At 54.5% G+C, this 17,279-nt stretch overlaps 2 protein-coding genes across 2 annotated transcripts; both read left to right on the top strand.

Annotated features, from left to right (window-relative positions):
• The first annotated feature begins 136 nt into the window (after window positions 1-136).
• Window positions 137-4,762, top strand: LOC112994563 (uncharacterized). Its single transcript, XM_064521819.1, has 5 exons — window positions 137-193; window positions 250-2,825; window positions 2,923-3,067; window positions 3,543-3,690; window positions 4,378-4,762. The coding sequence occupies exons 1-2, from the start codon at window positions 137-139 to the stop codon at window positions 1,156-1,158; spliced, it is 966 nt and encodes a 321-aa protein (XP_064377889.1). The 3' UTR covers window positions 1,159-2,825; window positions 2,923-3,067; window positions 3,543-3,690; window positions 4,378-4,762.
• Window positions 4,763-12,637: 7,875 nt separating this feature from the next.
• Window positions 12,638-13,757, top strand: LOC135330168 (uncharacterized). The gene has a single exon (XM_064521817.1). It carries the CDS (start codon window positions 12,638-12,640, stop codon window positions 13,553-13,555), a length of 918 nt encoding a protein of 305 aa, XP_064377887.1. The 3' UTR covers window positions 13,556-13,757.
• The last annotated feature ends 3,522 nt before the right edge of the window (window positions 13,758-17,279 follow it).

Raw genomic sequence — 17,279 nt, 5'->3', positions numbered from 1 at the left:
CAACGGCGGACGGGCCTGGCCGGGGCGGGGGTCGGGGTCGGGGTCGGGGTCAGGGGCGCCGCTCGGCGGGGCGGGGCGGGGGAGCCCCGAGCGGGCCGGGCCCGGCGGGGCTGCGGGGCGGGAGCGGCACCGGGGTATGGGGGGCACGTGGGGGTGCGGGGGTGCGGGGGTGACAGGCACGCGGTGCGGAGGGGTGTGTAGGGGTGTCTGCTGGGTTTGGGGTGTCAGCGGGGCAGGGGGTGATGGGAGCGTGTTGGGGTGTGTGGTGTGTGTGTGTGTGTGTTTGGGGGTGTGCTGGCGGTGGGTATATGGGTGTGTGTGCTTGGGGGTGTGCTGCTGGGGTGTGGGTGTACCTGGGGGTGTGCTGGAGGTGGTACGTGGGGGTGTGGGTGTACCTGGGGGTGTGCTGGCGGTGGGTACGTGGGGGTGTGGGTGTACCTGGGGGTGTGCTGGCGGTGGTACGTGGGGGTGTGGGTGTACCTGGGGGTGTGCTGGCGGTGGGTACGTGGGGGTGTGGGTGTACCTGGGGGTGTGCTGGCGGTGGTACGTGGGGGTGTGGGTGTGTGTTTGGGTGTGTGCTGGCGGTGGGTACGTGGGGGTGTGGGTGTACCTGGGGGTGTGCTGGCGGTGGTACGTGGGGGTGTGGGTGTACCTGGGGGTGTGCTGGCGGTGGTACGTGGGGGTGTGGGTGTACCTGGGGGTGTGCTGGCGGTGGTACGTGGGGGTGTGGGTGTACCTGGGGGTGTGCTGGCGGTGGGTACGTGGGGGTGTGGGTGTACCTGGGGGTGTGCTGGCGGTGGGTACGTGGGGGTGTGGGTGTACCTGGGGGTGTGCTGGCGGTGGGTACGTGGGGGTGCAGGACGTGGGTGCGAGGTGCGCGTGGGGGGCCCGTTCCCGCGTGCGGTGGGCGGGCGTGTGGGGCTGCAGCGTCGGCGCGGGAAGGCTTCCCACGCGGTGGGTGTGCGCCGGCAGAGCAGCGGCCTCCGTCCTGCCCGCTCGTGCGTGGTTTGGCGTAGGGGAAACAACGGGGATCGCGAAGCGCGCCTGCCGTTTCCTGTTTGCTCCGGCGTCGCGGTGTTAAACTCCGTCTCTCCCCGCCGAGCAGGTGCTGCGAGGAGCTGCGGGGAGCTGCGCGGTTGTTTGTGTTGCCTCGCGTAGGAGGTGGAGCAGCAAAGTGTGTGCAAATAATCTGCAAGGATGGAAGTAGATTGCAGTTGTAAATTTAAGACATCCACACTGCTTTCCCTCTGTGCTTGCAGGATTATATTTTCCTCATGGTTCATTTTAAATTTCACCGGTTGGTATGCATACTCCCTCTCAAAAAAGTATGTAAATAGCAGGTAATGTAAAATATGTATAGCAAGAAAAGAATCCCCAGTTGTTCAAAAACATAGTTGACATGGATGGAATTAGGGTGATGGACTGTCTGCTCTCAAAAATAATCAGAAGTCCCAAAGCCTTAAAAAAACCCCATATGCTATTCCACCAAAATTGGAAATACTGGGACCTTCCTCAGATTGAAATTGGTAACATACTGACTTTACCTATGAGATCAAAATAGTTACAGTTGTAGAAATGTAAATATTGGCTCTTTTATTGTCTGTAAATATTTTTGTTGTCTGCTCCAGTATACCTGAAAAAAAAGAAAGTTGTTGCACTTCCAATCTTGTAAGCTCTACGTCTGCTTGCTGCAGGTCTCTCATGATTCCTGAATCCCATTATGTGGCTTAGGAAATATAGGAAATATTTGAAGCCAGTGTTTCTTAATCTAATTTAATGTGTCAGCTTTATCGGTCACAAAGTCTAGAATATTCAAAATGACTTATCCATTTTTACTAGACCTTTTTACTCTTGTACGTTGGCAAACATAAAGCTTTATCTGTTGGGTCAGGTGGATGAACATTTAAGAGGCAGATTTGCTTTTTTGTTGGTAAAGTTTGCTACTTCCAAAAAGATTATAAGATAAAACCCACCAAATTGGATTTGCCAAAATGCATAATGTTAGAGTAGTTCAGTGTCTCTTGTTCGAAGAGTAACTGATCTAAGGGATGGTGGAGAAACACTGGGTGAGTACAGGGAGCGTGCTCAAGCAGTCGTTTTTGGTATATCAGCAAGCGTTTGTCGGTAGTGATCTAGACGTACCTGACTGTGTCTCAGCATGAGAGGGAAAACAAGATCGTCTTTTGATGTCTCTTTCAGCATTATATCGTGTCAGCTTATGAGTGTGATCCCCACGGTATGCTTAGTTTGATTCCTCCACTGTAACTGTCAGTTTAGTATTAAATAGCACTTGGCACCTTTGCAAGAGCAGGGCTTGTTGGTTCGCATTTGTCGCCGAGGAGGGAGGCTGTGTGACTCATCTGCTGCTCACGTAGCACAGGAGACTCCTGCTTTTGTGGCCTCTTTCCTGCCACTTTGACTGTGGCTGCATTGACTGCAAATGAGATCAGGCTGTTACAGAAGTTAAACCTGCACACATGTGGCCACTGAAGTCATCGTTAGTGTTGCCATGACTCCATTTTCATCAGTGTTGGAACTTTTATGTGCAATTTTGGTTGTTCCAAATCATGAGGAATTTTATTCCCACAATATATGAATATATAAAGAAATTCTGTTCTTCCCAAGTACCTAACAACTTGGTTGCTACTGTTTCGTTGATTTTGTTTTCTTTTTCTTGATAAATCAACAGCAGTGGATTTGTAGAGGAAGAGGAGAGAATGCTGGCTGTATATATATCTGATTGGAGTTGTCCTCAAACATTTTTGAAAGAAATAGACTAGTGGTTGCTACGGTGTGAAAGGAAGAAATATAATGCCGTGGGGAACGTGAGTGGGACTTGAAGACTCGTGTGCTGTGAAGACATGCTCAGTTACCGTTAATATGTTCTCCATAACAAATGTGACTTTGTTCCTTGTCCTCTAGTGCTGTATTGTATTGTGTGTCTGAGTTAAAAGAGCAGCTTTCATTTCTGCGCCAAATCCCACCAGTATACTTGAACAGGAAACTCAAGAAGGCTCGGGGTCTCCTGTTGCTGCAGACTGCTCAGATCAGGCAGTTTTTGCATTGGGTGAGTCCTCATTAAACGTTTATCCATTTGGTTTATTTCTCTCTCTTTTGGAGGTCATAGCCTGTAGATTTTAAATGCATAACTTTTTTTTTTTTTAACATCAAACACTAAAATTATACAACGTGGAAAAACAGGTAGGGAATATGGCAGAAGATTCTGGGTTTTTTTGAGTAAGTACAACAGTACCATCTAAGTGGGTAGGAAAGGAAACAGAGATAAAAGAAGGAGAGAGAAAACAAGTGGTTTAAATGTCAAGAGTCTCTTTCAAATTGATTCATGTCAGCTTTAAAAAACAACGGTGACATTTCTGTAGTTTCTTTGAAACCATGGTGGGAGGTCATGAAGATTTGCAGCATGGAGGTGTAGGGGCTTGTACTAATATCTGCAGGCATCTGCTTGTGCGATGTTAAGTAGTTTAAATGTTCAGGGGCAGAACTGACAGAAAATCCTGAAGTGGGCTTCATTGTTTCCATAGGGCTGCAATATTTTATGTAAACTATAGGAGACTCAGCATTGAATTACTGATGACCTTTCTTGGACATAACCCTGTCTTTCCAAGAAAATGTGGAGGCAGTTGGAAGCCAGTGCTCCTCATCACTGTCAGCCTTTTCTCTTACTTCCAGGTATTTACTCGCTTTGGCTTCTCCTTTTGCAAACACCAACAGTGGCAGCAGTGTCCGTGAGATCCCAGGGTGGGGCAGGAGCATGCCTGCTGCGTCCTAAAGCAGCAAAAGACATGTTCCACTATGGGGCTGTGGGCTGGTACAAGGTAACAGTCTTCAGGAGGCGGTGTATTAGCTGCATCCATTTTTTCTGGAACAGATCATTTCCTTATAAATGTCCTGTGGCTAGAAAAGGCAGTGTATTCCATGCTCCGTATAGTTTGTTATTTGTCAGACAGAATGGACAGCAAAGAGTTGTGACAGATGCTCTTTCCATCACTTCTGGCTAGAAGTGCATGCTTGCCTACTTTATGCCCTCTCAGCATAAACATTACAAGTCTTATGTTTGCATTCGGTTGCTATATTTCTGGGTCTTCTTTCTGGTGTTCATATGGACAGTGTTTCCTTTGCATGAAGGAGACGTTTCATATGCAGCCCTGCCAGCTGGGAAGTATATGAGCTAACTGTGTGGTCTTTATGGGCGTAAAGCGCTACCACCCACTTCTGTGTTTTGAGTTAGATGATTATGTAAACAGTGGCAGCTGTAAAATGGGAATCGGAACATCCTGCCCTCATATTTCTGACAACGTTGTTTACCTTTCTTCTCTGTTCACCCTCTGACCTAATGGAAATTCTGTTGCACTGCAGGTGCTCAATGAAAGTCTTGACATTGGGCTGATGTGGAGAGGGGAAAACAAGACCATTTTGCATTCAGAGACCCAAAGAATGGTCCTAATGTATACACAGCAAATCACCGGTCATTCCTGAGAGCAAGTCAGAGGACTCTGGTGCATGTCACTGCTCTGTATGGGCAGAGTTGGATATGTCAGTCAGCAGGCAGAGATCCTCCTTGAAGTATCAGGTGAGGTAAAAGGACCAAAAGTGAAACATCATAAGCTAAATATCATAACAACTTTACAAGAGGACTTCACAAAAAGTGGAAGCATCAAGTGTCCGGAACACTGAGCTTTTGCTTTCTTCCAGCACAAAAATGTAGTGGTTTAAATAAAACAGTGACATTTTTGGTAAATATCCAGAACCAGTAGAATGAAATTGCTTTGCCGAACTTCCCAGGCCTTTGCTTGTGACACTGAGCTCAGTCATTACTATTCACAGGTTACTTTAGTCTCCATTCCCTTCCATTCTCATGCTCCAAAGAAGCAAAGATACAACACACTCAAATTACAATTTATTTTTCTCTTGTGTCTATCGTCAGCCATGATTGCCTGCATTGGTTGTCTGAGCTGAAGTGGTCTTCCACTGCTGTCTGTTATGGGTGCAGGTACACTCTTGCTCTATAAAATCCAAGTAGATGGAATAAGACCTGTAGATTTAATCTTTCCAAGGTGTTCGTTTCAGTAGAGAAACATGCTTGTAAAAATCTTCTACTTCATTAATTCCCTGAATTTTAACTAAGATTGTGATCTACTAAAATGTAAACATGTGCCAAAACAGTAGCATTGTTCTCAAAGATGAAAAGCCCATGGCTGAGTGTTTGAGCTGCATGGCAGTACACATCAAAAGCGGTGCTTTTAGTCTCCTTTGTGGGGAGTCCTCTTCTGGTGGTTAAAAGAAGCCCTGTTGTTGATCAGGTCATATCAGTGAGTCACAGCTGCTCACACTTGTTGATTTTCACCCTGTGCTTTTGTGAACTGTCACTTTTGAGGTAGAAAGGAAATAGATTGGAATCTGTGGTTAAATAATAATGGAAATAATTGTATAGTTATCATTTTTAACCCCTGTAATATCTATCATCTACAGTGTTTGGAATACAGTCCTATCAATATAGGACTGAGGTAGATGTCACCTCCTTTGGCAGTCATATATCTGAGTTAGAAATCGGTGAATTCTAGTCACCAGGAGGCTGCACAAGAAATAATCTATTTGTCTGAAAATTGAGGAGGGACTTTAGGAATCAAAAGCATGACTATGCTGTAGTTCGTCCACAAAACTATGATAATTATCCCTGTTTCTGAGAAAGATGCTGATGGGTTTTCAAGGATTCATTTTCAGTAAATAAATTCCAGGTACCTGCAGCAGCTGGGCTATCCTTAGAGGTCTCTTACCAAGCGCTCCACTGACATAAGAGCTAACGTGCCCCAGTAGCGTGGATGCAGGCGAGCAGGTTGATGCTAGGTGGGTGTTCTGCTACCCTGACGCAGCCTGGTTACCTTAGCTCGTTCGCTGGGTGAGCGGAAGGGGAGCTGACGTTGCACAGACCAGCAGGATGGCACTATTAGCTGAGTGGCGTCTTCTGTTCAATAGTGATTAACAACAGTAACCCGTGATAAGCATCTGGCTCTCAGATTAACCCATGGAGTTGTAAGGTGTGGAATGCCGGAAGTTCAGCGGATATAGGCGGTTCACTTAGAAACAGCATCAGAATTGAGTCACAGCCAGGAAGAGTAGAGTAAACCTGTACTTAAAACATACTTCTTGCAATGAGTCGTCTTCCCACACAGGTTTTTCAGCACACAGGCCAGGCACCTTCCCACATCTGAGACTATATCCCTTTCATAGCCTTTTACATGATTTTGATGGCAAGCTTTCTGAAGCAGGAACTTTGCCTTTTTAGTTTTCATGTAAAGTGGCACACACTTATTTACAATTGTAGAATAATGTCAGGCTCAAAGAGTTAATTTCACTTGTCCCACAGTTGCAGATTTAAACTTCATTTGTCTCTGGATCCAGCAAGTCTGATTTATTCTTGCCTGGTGCTGCTGTGTCCTGGCCAGACCTATCATTAAGACCTCCTGTAATATTGACTGTTGTTTGACCCATAGATAATTCAAGAAGAAATAATTAAAGAGGGAAGGGAAATCTGCAAAATCAAATTCTGACTAGCCCTCCAGTGTGACTTGAGAGTAACTTAATTTAAAGGGTTCGATACTCACACAATTGAAGGTACTATTTAACCTGCTATCCCAAATATATTAAACCAATCTTTACCTTGAAATCAGATGCAGAGAAAAGGGGAAGTAAATGTGTCAGTACATTTAATTTTTCGTTTACTCTCAGTGTGAGTCTCCAGTGAAGGCAGGCAATTTGGACCTGCGATTTGAAGGCTCTAGTGAGATTACAGTGCTCTCTTTGCCTTCAGTGAGGTCTCATCCTTAAAACCCTGTGGCTTTTGCCTTCCCAGAGTGTTCCACTGAGCATCCAGTCATTTCAACTCAGCAGACCCTTCTGCTGGATTCAGAGCAAGGAAGCAGTAGGAGCTCTGATCCCACCTGTTGCAAAGGGGAAGTGATTCCTGTGCCTCTTGTTCTCCTGGGTCTGTTGGCATTCAGCCTGGTGACAGGGCTCCTCAGTGTTGTTCTTAGTCTGGTGAATCTCTGTCTCGGGCTCAAATTGCCTTGTTTTTGCTGTGAGTTGCGCTCAGTCCATCCCAGTTGCGTGGGTGAGGCACTGGGCAGCGCAGGAGGTGAGGGCTGTGTGTGTAACAGCTGCTCTCCGTGCTTCTTGTTGCTGCTCTGGTGTGGGTCACGCCCAGCTGCAGTCCCGCAGGGGTGCATCTTGTGTCAGGAAGCGCTCCCTTCCATGAGCGTGCCCCAGCCGTGCATCTCCCCCTCCATGTGTCTCCCCTGGCGTCTCCCCGTGTGTCTCTCTACATCTTTCCTCATGCGTCTTCTCCCCTTGCAGGGAGGTTTCTTCAGTATATCTCAGCGGGGTCCCCTGACGGGCTGCTGTTTTGGCACGTGACAGGTTGCTCACGCTAATTCCAGAGCTGGCTGGGCCTGGCTGTAACGGATGCACAGCAGTTCCTGGCCTCCTCCCACACAGACACCACTTTGGCCCCCTGCTACCTAAACCCTGTGACTTATGCCCGAAACAGGGCTCGTGAGTAAACCAATAAAGCACTCATGCATGTGCTAGTTGGCTGCTTATGCATGCGATAATCGGGCGCTCATGCCTAAACTGTGTGGGTTCTCATATGTGACATGACCGGGTGCTCATGCGTGAATTAATTTGGTGCTCATTTGTGAACTAGTTGGGTGCTCGTGCGTGAACGCTGTAAACCCTGCAGTTTATGCCCAGTAGCCTAAGCATAACTATAGAAGTGCGAGTAGAGATGGGAGTCAGGGCTGCGATTTCAGAGGGAAAGCACTTTGCAGAAAGCTGCTCTGAGGGCACCCTAAGGTGTGTCTCTAGCTGGGCTGGGTGAATGGTCACACTGAATGCTTTCTGCTTTCCTGTACGTGGGCACAGACCCTCCGTGTTGCACTGTAGTAACACTGGATTCAGGGAGAGCATAAAGGAGAAGGAGCACATGGGGAGAGAAGACCGAGTTCGTTTGCTGAGACTTTGAACTCAGTCCAAAACCTGGCAGTTTCCTTTAGTAAAGCTGAAGAAACTGGAACATACTCGTTATGAATGGAACCGACAAAAGAAATGTTGGAGGGAGAGCCAGTTTTTCAAAGAGGATTTAGATACTGGACCTGCAAAGGTCTGCAAATAGCACCTCATATTTGAAACAGTAGCATTAGGAACAAAGGGAATTTACATTTGGAATAGGGGAATTAGCCAGCAGTGCTGCCTGCATGAATACAAATTTCATCTGCAAATACGTACACCTTAATTTCAAAGGTGATGTAGCCAGCTGAGATGACTGTTGAGGCTGAAGTTATAATTTAGGAGCTAACTGCATGTGTTAATGGCTTTCTTTTCAGGTGGTGGTTGGTGTGAAGGAACAGAGAAGGGAAAGGATGAGGCAAAACTTCTAAGGAAGATGTGTGACGATGATGTCAGTTGGCAGATACCTTTTCAGAAGGCAGGAAGTGGGGAATGACATGGAACTTTTTTGCAGGGACCAAAGATGGCTGTATTTGCAGCTTGAACTTGTAGTGCTGTGAGTTGGATTAGAGTTCAAATGAATCAAAAACCTTTGAGAGACTTGAAGCCTTCAAACCACACCCAAAGCAACTTTATGTAACAACTCTACCTGTTCTCAGTGCCTCTTTCTTCCCCCTTGCCTCCCACTGTTTGAAATTTCTATTCAATGTGTCTTGATTTTGCTTATATTGTAAGGGCAAGGACTAACTTTTGTGTCTGGGTAGAATCTAGCCTAGCAGCCCAGTGCACCTTACTGCAATAGAGATATTACTGCTATTAATCAGAGTTCCCACAACTTCCTGAAGCATCTGCTTTGCAAGCAGTGACGGGGCTGTTGCTGTATGTTCTTTCAGAAGATGCCCTGTCTTCCAGAATGTCTCAGTTGAGAGCTCTAATCTTTAAAAAAAAAAAAAAAAAAAAAAAAATCAAGTTTTTCCATCTATGTGAGTGATTCACACCCCACTCTCCCTCAGTTTTAAGGTGAAAGTGAAATGAAGCTGGTCATGCTGCAGTGTGAGAAGTCAACTGTCTGCCAAGAAACATTATTGCTCCTTTTTAAAGTATAACAATTTACCAAACTGATGATGCAAGATCTGTGCATGTCTAAGTGCTATGTTCCTCTAAGGCAGTGAGACAGAAGAGGGAAGATACCATTCTAAACTAGTTCGTCTCTGAGTTAACACTTTTTCTTTCCTACAGTGTAACTTCCACTTCCTTTGCAAATCTCAATAAAGCAATTACCCTGAAAGTATATTATTTCACATACTTTCAAAAATGCTTTCTAGGAATTAGGAAAATACACCTACTCTTGTGGCATTACAAATACCTTTTAAAGGATTATGAACTCTTGGGTGAGGAACTGACCAAAGTGACCAGGAGGAAAAGAACGCAGTTTGGATAATACGCATGGGAGGTTTGCCTTTTTCAGCCCCGTATCTCAGGGAGACACTGGCAGAGTCCTCTGTGTTGGGACTTGAGACAAATTCTCTGTCACCAGAATGCTTCTGGGTGTCCGAGCACAGGGGGGATCAGTCACAGCCTCGTGCAAGTACAAGTCAGTGGGGATTCCCACAGAAGAGCAGTGGTAAAGATTTTGGAAGTTACTCTTCCTTTGTACATTCAGGCTTTTCAGTTTCCTCCTGCTGCTTAATTTTGTCTTCCGTGGCAGCGTGTAACAGCTCTGGATCCTGCTCGTATCTTCATTGTGGGTGAAGAAAGACAGCTGGAGTGGCTCTCTAGGGAGCAGAATGACAGTAAGGTGTGGGAGGTTCTTGCAAGTCACCTGTGAGCTGCTTCCTCCCATTCCTGAACCACGTCTGCCTGGGAGGAACTTTAAATTCCCGTCTGGCTCGGCCCGGGGAGCCCACACCTGCGCTATGAAGTCAAGGAGCATCTTCCTGCTGGGGCTCCTCGCCCTGTGGGCAGAACTGCAGGCTGCACCCACAAAAGGCAAGTATGGGCATGTTTGAAACACTCACCTGTTGCAGATTTTAGAGTATTTTTTGTATTTTCGGTGATGTGTGTTTAAGTATCTGTTTTAATTCTTACATTTGTGAAAGATTTCTGTGAAAGGTTGTGACCCTTGTGAGTTTTAGCCTCGTTTAATTTTATATTCTTTGAGTTCTGCAGAATATTAAAAATCAAGCAAATGCCACGAAGAATGTCATCTTTGTTCCAGCCACAAAAATTTTTTTTGCATTCTTTAATTTCCTTCTGAAGTCATTTTTTCTGGTGCCATCCACTATGACCAGGGTTTCTCTTGCCCTGAGCACAGCAGTGACGTGAGCCTGGTTTTCTCATGGCCCTTGCAGCTGATGGGACAGAGTGGGTTTCTGGTATTGCGTGGTGTCAGGAGGTTTCTTTTCCCTGGGACTTCTTTCTCTTGAGGTTGAGCTCCTGTCTGTGTCTGCAGGTGAGCATGGGGAGCATCTAGACTGAGGAGCAAGGGACAGAGACTGCAACGGTACCAAAAGTACAGGCACAGAGGTGCTTGGCAGGTGGGCCACCAGTCTAATTAGTGACCGGGGCAGAGCCAGTAGAGACACCTTCCTCGTCAGAGCCCAGGGCTGCTGTGGACAGGGCCAAAACGGAGGCTGGGCAAGAAACGGTGTTGTGTTTGAGCAGGAGGTGCTGGAGAAGGACAGTCCTGGCTGGACCGAGCAACCTCCAGCCTGCGGAGCGGGTGCTGATGTGAGAGTGGCTGCGGGCTTTGTGGGGGCTGGTTTGCTCTGGCGGATGAAATACGCAGGTTGTTAAAGCCTGAGCTGCAGCAGTTAAACTCCGGTGCCTCATCCGCGTTTGTGCACCTTGGGCACCGACCGCAGCTCAGCCGTACGTTCCTCATCTGTGCTTGCAGCTGCCCCTGCCCTCTGTGCCATGACAGGTCTCGCAGCTGCACCGCTAACGACCTCTGTGAAAAGACACAGCCGAACCGGAGAGGGGCAGGTCTGAAAGAAAGGAAACTCTCAGAGAAAAATTATTTTCCCTTCCCCTGTTTTTTCTCAGGAAAAATTGCAAACTCTGAGAAATGAAGATTACATTCTTTCAAAATGAACAGTGAAATGATTTTTAGAGCAGTGTTTAAAATATTACTGGTTCACTTCTTTCAGGATGCTTCTGTAATTATTTCAGGTTAGGCAATTTTATTTTGAAAATTAAAGTACTGGGCAATAACAGTTCCTGTACAGTGTGAGTCAGATGTGCTGTTGCTCTGTAACTCCGTGCTGGGGTTACTGCATTCTGACGAAAATGTGTCTGTAGAAATACCATGATGATTTTCTAGATTTTTTTCTCTAGAAGCTTGAGTTTCTTTTGGTCTTAGTTTATATGCTGATTTTAGGCCTGACAATGTGACCCTCCTTTTGTCAGTAATGTTGACGCCTTCTGTTTCTGACTTCTCAATACCCTTCCTCTGTTTTAGAGGTACCGGGGGGGAAGCAGCCTAGGTCAGGAACGTGCTGCGCAGTGCAGCTCTGCTTCGCAGTGCCTTTACCTGCTACTGCATAACAGGAATAGACACTTATTTCGTAAATATACTTAGCAATATATTTATGTGCTGGTTAAATAATACGTATTGTATTTCTTAAAGATAAGTAAAAAAAAAATGTGCTAAAAAGTTACTGCAGTCAGTATTTCAATTTTCACTTGTTTCTTCCACCCACTCCCCAAAACCTCCCAGAAAAAAGAAAAAGACAGGTTTTCTTGGCACTTTTGTCCAAGTTTTGAAGAACTCTGGAAACTCTACGTCTTTCGTCTGGGCGCGGAGCGTGTGGCCTGCGGGAGGGGAGCGATGGGCTGCCGTGGGACCGGCTGGCGGGAGGGCACGGTTGCCGCTCGCCGGAGGTGGGAGGCGGTGGGTCGCGGAGGGAGGGGGCGGCTGCAGGTTGCCGCGGGCCTGGCTCCTGCGGAAGGGGGGGGTCGGGTTGGGGGCGGTGGCGGGCGCTGCGCCCCCCGCTCGGCCCCCCAGCTCTGCGCCTCGCTCTGGCAGCGGCTCTGGCGCTCGGTCCTTGGCGCTGCTCCCGCTCTAACCCCCGGCTTCTCCCCGTGCGGCAGGAGCCCCGTGCGGCAGGAGCTTCACCGAGTGCCGGGATGCCGGGGACTGCCCGGCCGGGCACGCGGGCAGCGGCTCCCAGGGCCGGCTCCCCTGCAGACCGGCTGCCGGTAAGGCCCCTTCTGGCACCGGGGTACACCCCCGCCCCGAGGTGCCTCTGCTGCGAGACCCCTCCCCGGGCAGACGCCGACTTGGTCCCGGGGGGGCTCTTTCCTCCCTGGGCGGTGCAGCGGCAGCGAGAGGGAGCTAGGCCGGAAAATCCACCGGGAAAAGCCCACAGGAGAGAACGCACCTGCACCGCTGTAGCAAGCTCAGCTGCTTGGGTGCGGGAACCTGTTCTGCCCTCGCTGCACCCGTCGCGGTGCTAAAACACCGAGCTCCAAGGCTTGGTCCGTCTCGGGGCAGGTCACTGCGGGACCTGCAGCAGCCCGGGGGCTCTGATGCTCCTGTTCTCCCGTTTCAGGGATCCCGGGAGCGACCTCTCCTGTCCCTGCCGGTGGTGCGGCGACACAGCCGCAGGAAGAGATGCCGGGAAGTGCTTTGCCGGGGGAAGGCCCTTTGCTGGGGGAAAAACCCAGCTCCGCTTCAAGCCCCGAGCCCAGCACGGTCACCCCAGCCAGGAAGCCGGAGTCGGGTGAACACGCGCTGTCCAAAGAGAAGCACCCGCCTGGGGAAAGGCCAGCGGCTTCCGTGACACCTGCAACAGGGGAGAAACCAGTGTCTGGGGTGAAGCCCACAGCGGTTGAGAAGCCGGAGGCTGGGGGGAAGCCGGAGGCTGGGGGGGAGCCAGCATCCAAGGAGAAGCCGGAGGCTGGGGGGAAGCCGGAGGCTGGGGGGAAGCCGGCATCCAAGGAGAAGCCGGAGGCTGGGGGGAAGCCGGAGGCTGGGGGGAAGCCAGCATCCAAGGAGAAGCCGGAGGCTGGGGGGAAGCCGGAGGCTGGGGGGAAGCCAGCATCCAAGGAGAAGCCGGAGGCTGGGGGGAAGCCGGAGGCTGGGGGGAAGCCAGCATCCAAGGAGAAGCCGGAGGCTGGGGGGAAGCCGGAGGCTGGGGGGAAGCCAGCATCCAAGGAGAAGCCGGAGGCTGGGGGGAAGCCGGAGGCTGGGGAGAAGCCAGCATCCGAGGGGAAGCCGGAGGCTGGGGAGAAGCCCCAGTCGGGAGAGAAGACAGAGTCTGACCAGGGTGACAGTGGAAAGGACGACGATGCTGATGACGACGATGCTGATGATGACGATGATGATGACGACGACGACGATGATGAGAAAAACGAACACAACACCTATGACTATGATGATAACGGCAGCTACCTCTACGGGTATGATGATGGTGGCGGTGAAGATGATGGTGGTGACGACAACGCTGATGGTGGTGATGGTGGTGATGAGGACGGTGATGGTGGCAATGGTGGTGACGACAGTGGCAGTGATGGTGACGATGTCTGGTGACCAATGGCCGTGGGCTGCGCAAGGCGCGCGTGGGGCGAGGAAAGCCCGCGGCAGGCGGGCACGGGGGGCAGGCTGGTGGTGTGGGACAGCTGCCCTCGGCCTCCGCCCTCGGCCTCGCTCTGCCGGGGCTGGTCCCAGGCACCAAGGTGATTTTGGGCAGGACCTTCTCTCCTTCCTAATAAATCCCCCGTTGGGCCATTCACTCGGAGCATAGGCTGTCCCTGCTCGCGGCGCCCGGCGTGGCCGGGCCTTCCTGGGGTTGCCGCAGCCGTGCCCGGGGACCGCGGGAGCAGCCCTGCTTGCTCCTGGCCCCTGCGGGACCTGAGCCCTTCGCACAGCGGTGTGGCCCTGGCACACGTGGGCGTGGAGTGAGAGGCACGCGGACACCCCGGGCCGGTCCCATCTTGCACCGGCAGAGCATCTGTGTGCCGGGAAAAGCCGCCTTGGGGGGCCCTGCATCCCCCCGGCTCCCTGCAGCGTCCCCGGGGAGCCGCGTTCGCAGGGAGAGGTCCGACGTGGTCCCGCAGCCCGGGAGAGGGGACGGTCCGACACCGCCCACCGGGTCCCCTCGCCTCCCTGCTCCCAGCCCTGCCCCGCGGTGCGGGTGCCCCCCGTTTCGTGGTGGTGCGGGTGCCGGGGCTGCGTGTGCTCGCCCGTGGCCGAGCCCCGTCCCCGGGGGGCTGCGCAGGGGGGGACCCAGGTTCCAGCCACGCCCCGGCTCCAAGCACGCGGCATCAGGTAAATAATTCCTGGCTGCAGTCGGGCAGAAACAGAAATGCCTCGGATGTTTGAGCACCCCCGGGCAGGACGCGCGGCTGCCCCGGGAGCAGGCAGAGCCACGGGGGACGGGGCAGGCGGGAGCGGGGTCCTCCTGGGCGGCAGCGCGGGGGGGTCCCACCGGGCTCCGGCTGCCAGCAGCCCCCCCGGGAAGGGCTGCGAGCGCTCGTCTTGGTGGAGACGGCCTGACCTGCGGGGCACTCGCGTGGGGGCTCGGGGAGCTGGCGGCTGGGGGCTGCAGGGAGAGGCTGCGGGCAGGACGCGGCTCGGATCCCGGCGCGGGTCCTCGGCCGCCGTGGTGAGCCCTGGGCAGCCGGGACCCCTCCTGGAGCCCGGCCCGTCCCCCTCCCCGGGCCGGCGTGAAGGGACCCCGGGGGCGGGCGGGCGCTCGCGGCCGGGCTGACGCAGCGGGAGCCGGGCGGTTCATTGCAGGCTGCGTTTACTGGCGAGGGGCCGTGGAGACCCCCGCGCCCTGGTGCCGGGCCGGGGGCGGGGGGGCGGAGGTGGTCTCAGGGGGGCGGCGCTCATCCTCGGACCCCTCCACGGCCGGCCGGTGGGCCCGGACTGGCTGCATGCGCAGGGCCCTCGGGTCCGTGTCCGGGGGGGCTAGGCAGAGCCTGCGGAGAGACAGGAGCATCCTAGCCCCGAGCCCGTCTCCTTGCAGCCCCCCTCGCTGACCCCCCCGCCCGGCCCCCCCGGCTCACCTGCGGACACCAGCCGGGCCCAGAGGCAGAAGAGCCCCAGGAGCAGGAGCAGCACCACCAGCCTCATGGCGCGGGGGACCAGCGGCGTCGGGGCTGCGAGCCCGGCACGGGCGGGGGGTTAAATCCTCCCGGGACGGAGGTGGCTCCCAGCGACCCGGCCGCTCCCGGCACGCTCCATCCGAGCGTGACTCCCCGTCCCCTCCATCCCGCGGCCCCTCAGCGGTGCCCTGCCAAGGCGCTGGGCATTGTTCTGCCTCCCGGAACAATCGCTCCCGAGGGACGTCCTGTCACCGGACACGGTCCGCGGCCCCGCGCTGCCAGCGCCCGCGCTGCACGGCCGGGAACGGGGCCCCGAAATAGCCCTGCCCAGCCCGGGGCGGCCGGGCCCCCGCCGGGGCTTCCCCGCCGGCTCCCTTCCTGCAGCCCCGGGCCATGGGAGAGGCGGGCGGGCGCCAGCACTCTGCCGGGCGAGCTGCATGCGTGTGCGTGGGTGTGCACATGTGTGCACGTGTGCAGTGCTAGCTGCGTGTAAACGTGCATGTGTGTGTGCAATCCGGATGGCCTGTGCACGTGTGCAGTGCCAGCTGCGTGTGCACGCGTGTGCAATCCAAGCTGCACGTGTGCGGGTGTGTGCATGTGTACGTGCAAGCCACGGTGTGTGTGTGTGCACGCGTGCCTCTGCGTGTGTGCACGCGTGTGCGATCCAGGCGGTGTGCGCGTGGCACCAGCACCCCTGCCAGCAGCCAGCGCCGTGGGCACCCGCTCCCACAGGCGAGTCCCTGCGGGGGCCGGCGGAGGCGACGCCCGGGCAGGATGGCTGCTCCCAGGAGCACGCGGAGACGCGGGAGCGGGGGCACCGGGAGCTCCGGCTCCGCTGTGCCAGGACATCCCGGCTCCGCGGCGGCTGCCCCTGCCCCGGCAGGCAGCGGGGATGGAGCCCTGCGCCGGCGCCGGGGAGGGCGGGAGGCGGGGAGCCGAGCGGGGCCGTGGGGTGCGTGCGGCAGCGGGGACCCGCTCTGCCCCCTCGTCTCTCCCCGCTCACGGCCCGGGGAGGGGCAGGAGCGTCGCCCCCAGCCCCTTGTGTCCAGCCCGCGCCTGGGAAGCGCGTCCGCCCTGGGAAGCGGCATTCCCGGGTCCGGCCCCGGGCTCGGCCTCCTCCGGGCGCCGCGGCCCCGCTGGCAGCGCTCCCGCCGAGCTGCTGCCGGCCGCGCAGGTGACTCACGCCGCACACGTCCCCCGTCCTGCGAGCTGGACGTGGCACCGCGCCGGGGCAGGACAAGGGGTTTTACCTGCACCCGGCTTCCTTGCTGTGTGGTTTTCTTCTGCGTGCAATGTCAACTTTGGCCTTCCTGGAGAAAAACCCTGCTCCGTGGTGCTCCCTGCCCTACACGCCCGGCACCGGCGCCCGGCTCGCATTCCTCGCAGCGTCCGTCCTGTTTGGCCACGGCCTTATCATCCGCGCGGGGAAAATAGGAACTCTTCTGGAATACGATTTAACCGGTTACAGTAACCACCCGGGTATATGAGATGCCGTGGAGAGACAGCGGGGGAAACGCAGCCCGGTGGATTTCGGCTCGATGACCTTGCCTTCAGCTCGGAGCAGGACCGGGAGTTTCCGTCCGATGGGGGAATTTCCTGGACACTCAGGGCGGTGGGGGACGAGGGAGGGCGGCCGCAGAGCCACCGGCCCCGGGACCGCCGTGCCGTCGTGCCAGCCTCCCCTCCGCCACCCGCACGGGCAGGGGGTCCGGCCCCGTCCTCCGCGGGGTCTGCGCCCGTGCTGCCTGGCCCCGCAGGTCGCTGACCCGGCTCGGGGCCGACACTGCCGTCTCTTGGCTGCGACGGGCCCTGGAGCGCCGGGACCGGCCTCGGCCCCTTCCGCGCTCCCCGCTTCCCCCGGCCCCGCGCCGGGGATGCTGCAGGGGGTCGCTGCCCTCGGGGGTCCGGGAGGAAAGCCGCCGGGGCGGAGGGGGCTGCGGGCCTGCCCGGGCGGCTCCCCGCGAACGCCGGCCGCGGCCCAGCGTTCCCGGCCTCTCCCCGCGGAGCTTTCCCCTCCCTCCGCTCCCCCCTCGGGACGGTAATTGCGGCACTAATTACGCTGACAATTACTGGCGTGGAATGGGAGCAGCTTAATCTGCTTCTCCCTCCTTTTGGGCGGGTTTCGCCCCACGCCCACCCACGTGCGCCGGCACCCGACGGGCAGCACCCGGCGCCGGCGCCGCAGGTCCCGGCCGGGACGGGCG

Source organism: Dromaius novaehollandiae, chromosome 16, assembly GCF_036370855.1.
Source record: "Dromaius novaehollandiae isolate bDroNov1 chromosome 16, bDroNov1.hap1, whole genome shotgun sequence".
NCBI lineage: Eukaryota > Metazoa > Chordata > Aves > Casuariiformes > Dromaiidae > Dromaius > Dromaius novaehollandiae.
Note: the sequence above shows the minus strand (reverse complement) of the source record. Positions and strands in the feature narration are given on the sequence as shown.

Excerpts from the sequence above, each read along its gene's own strand:
- LOC135330168 (XM_064521817.1), top strand. The coding sequence starts at position 12,638 with ATGCCGGGAAGTGCTTTGCCGGGGGAAGGCCCTTTGCTGGGGGAAAAA.
- LOC112994563 (XM_064521819.1), top strand. The coding sequence starts at position 137 with ATGGGGGGCACGTGGGGGTGCGGGGGTGCGGGGGTGACAGGCACGCGG. Across the intron at positions 194-249 it reads CAGGCACGCGGTGCGGAGGG|CGTGTTGGGGTGTGTGGTGT; the intron begins GTGTGTAGGGGT and ends GGGTGATGGGAG.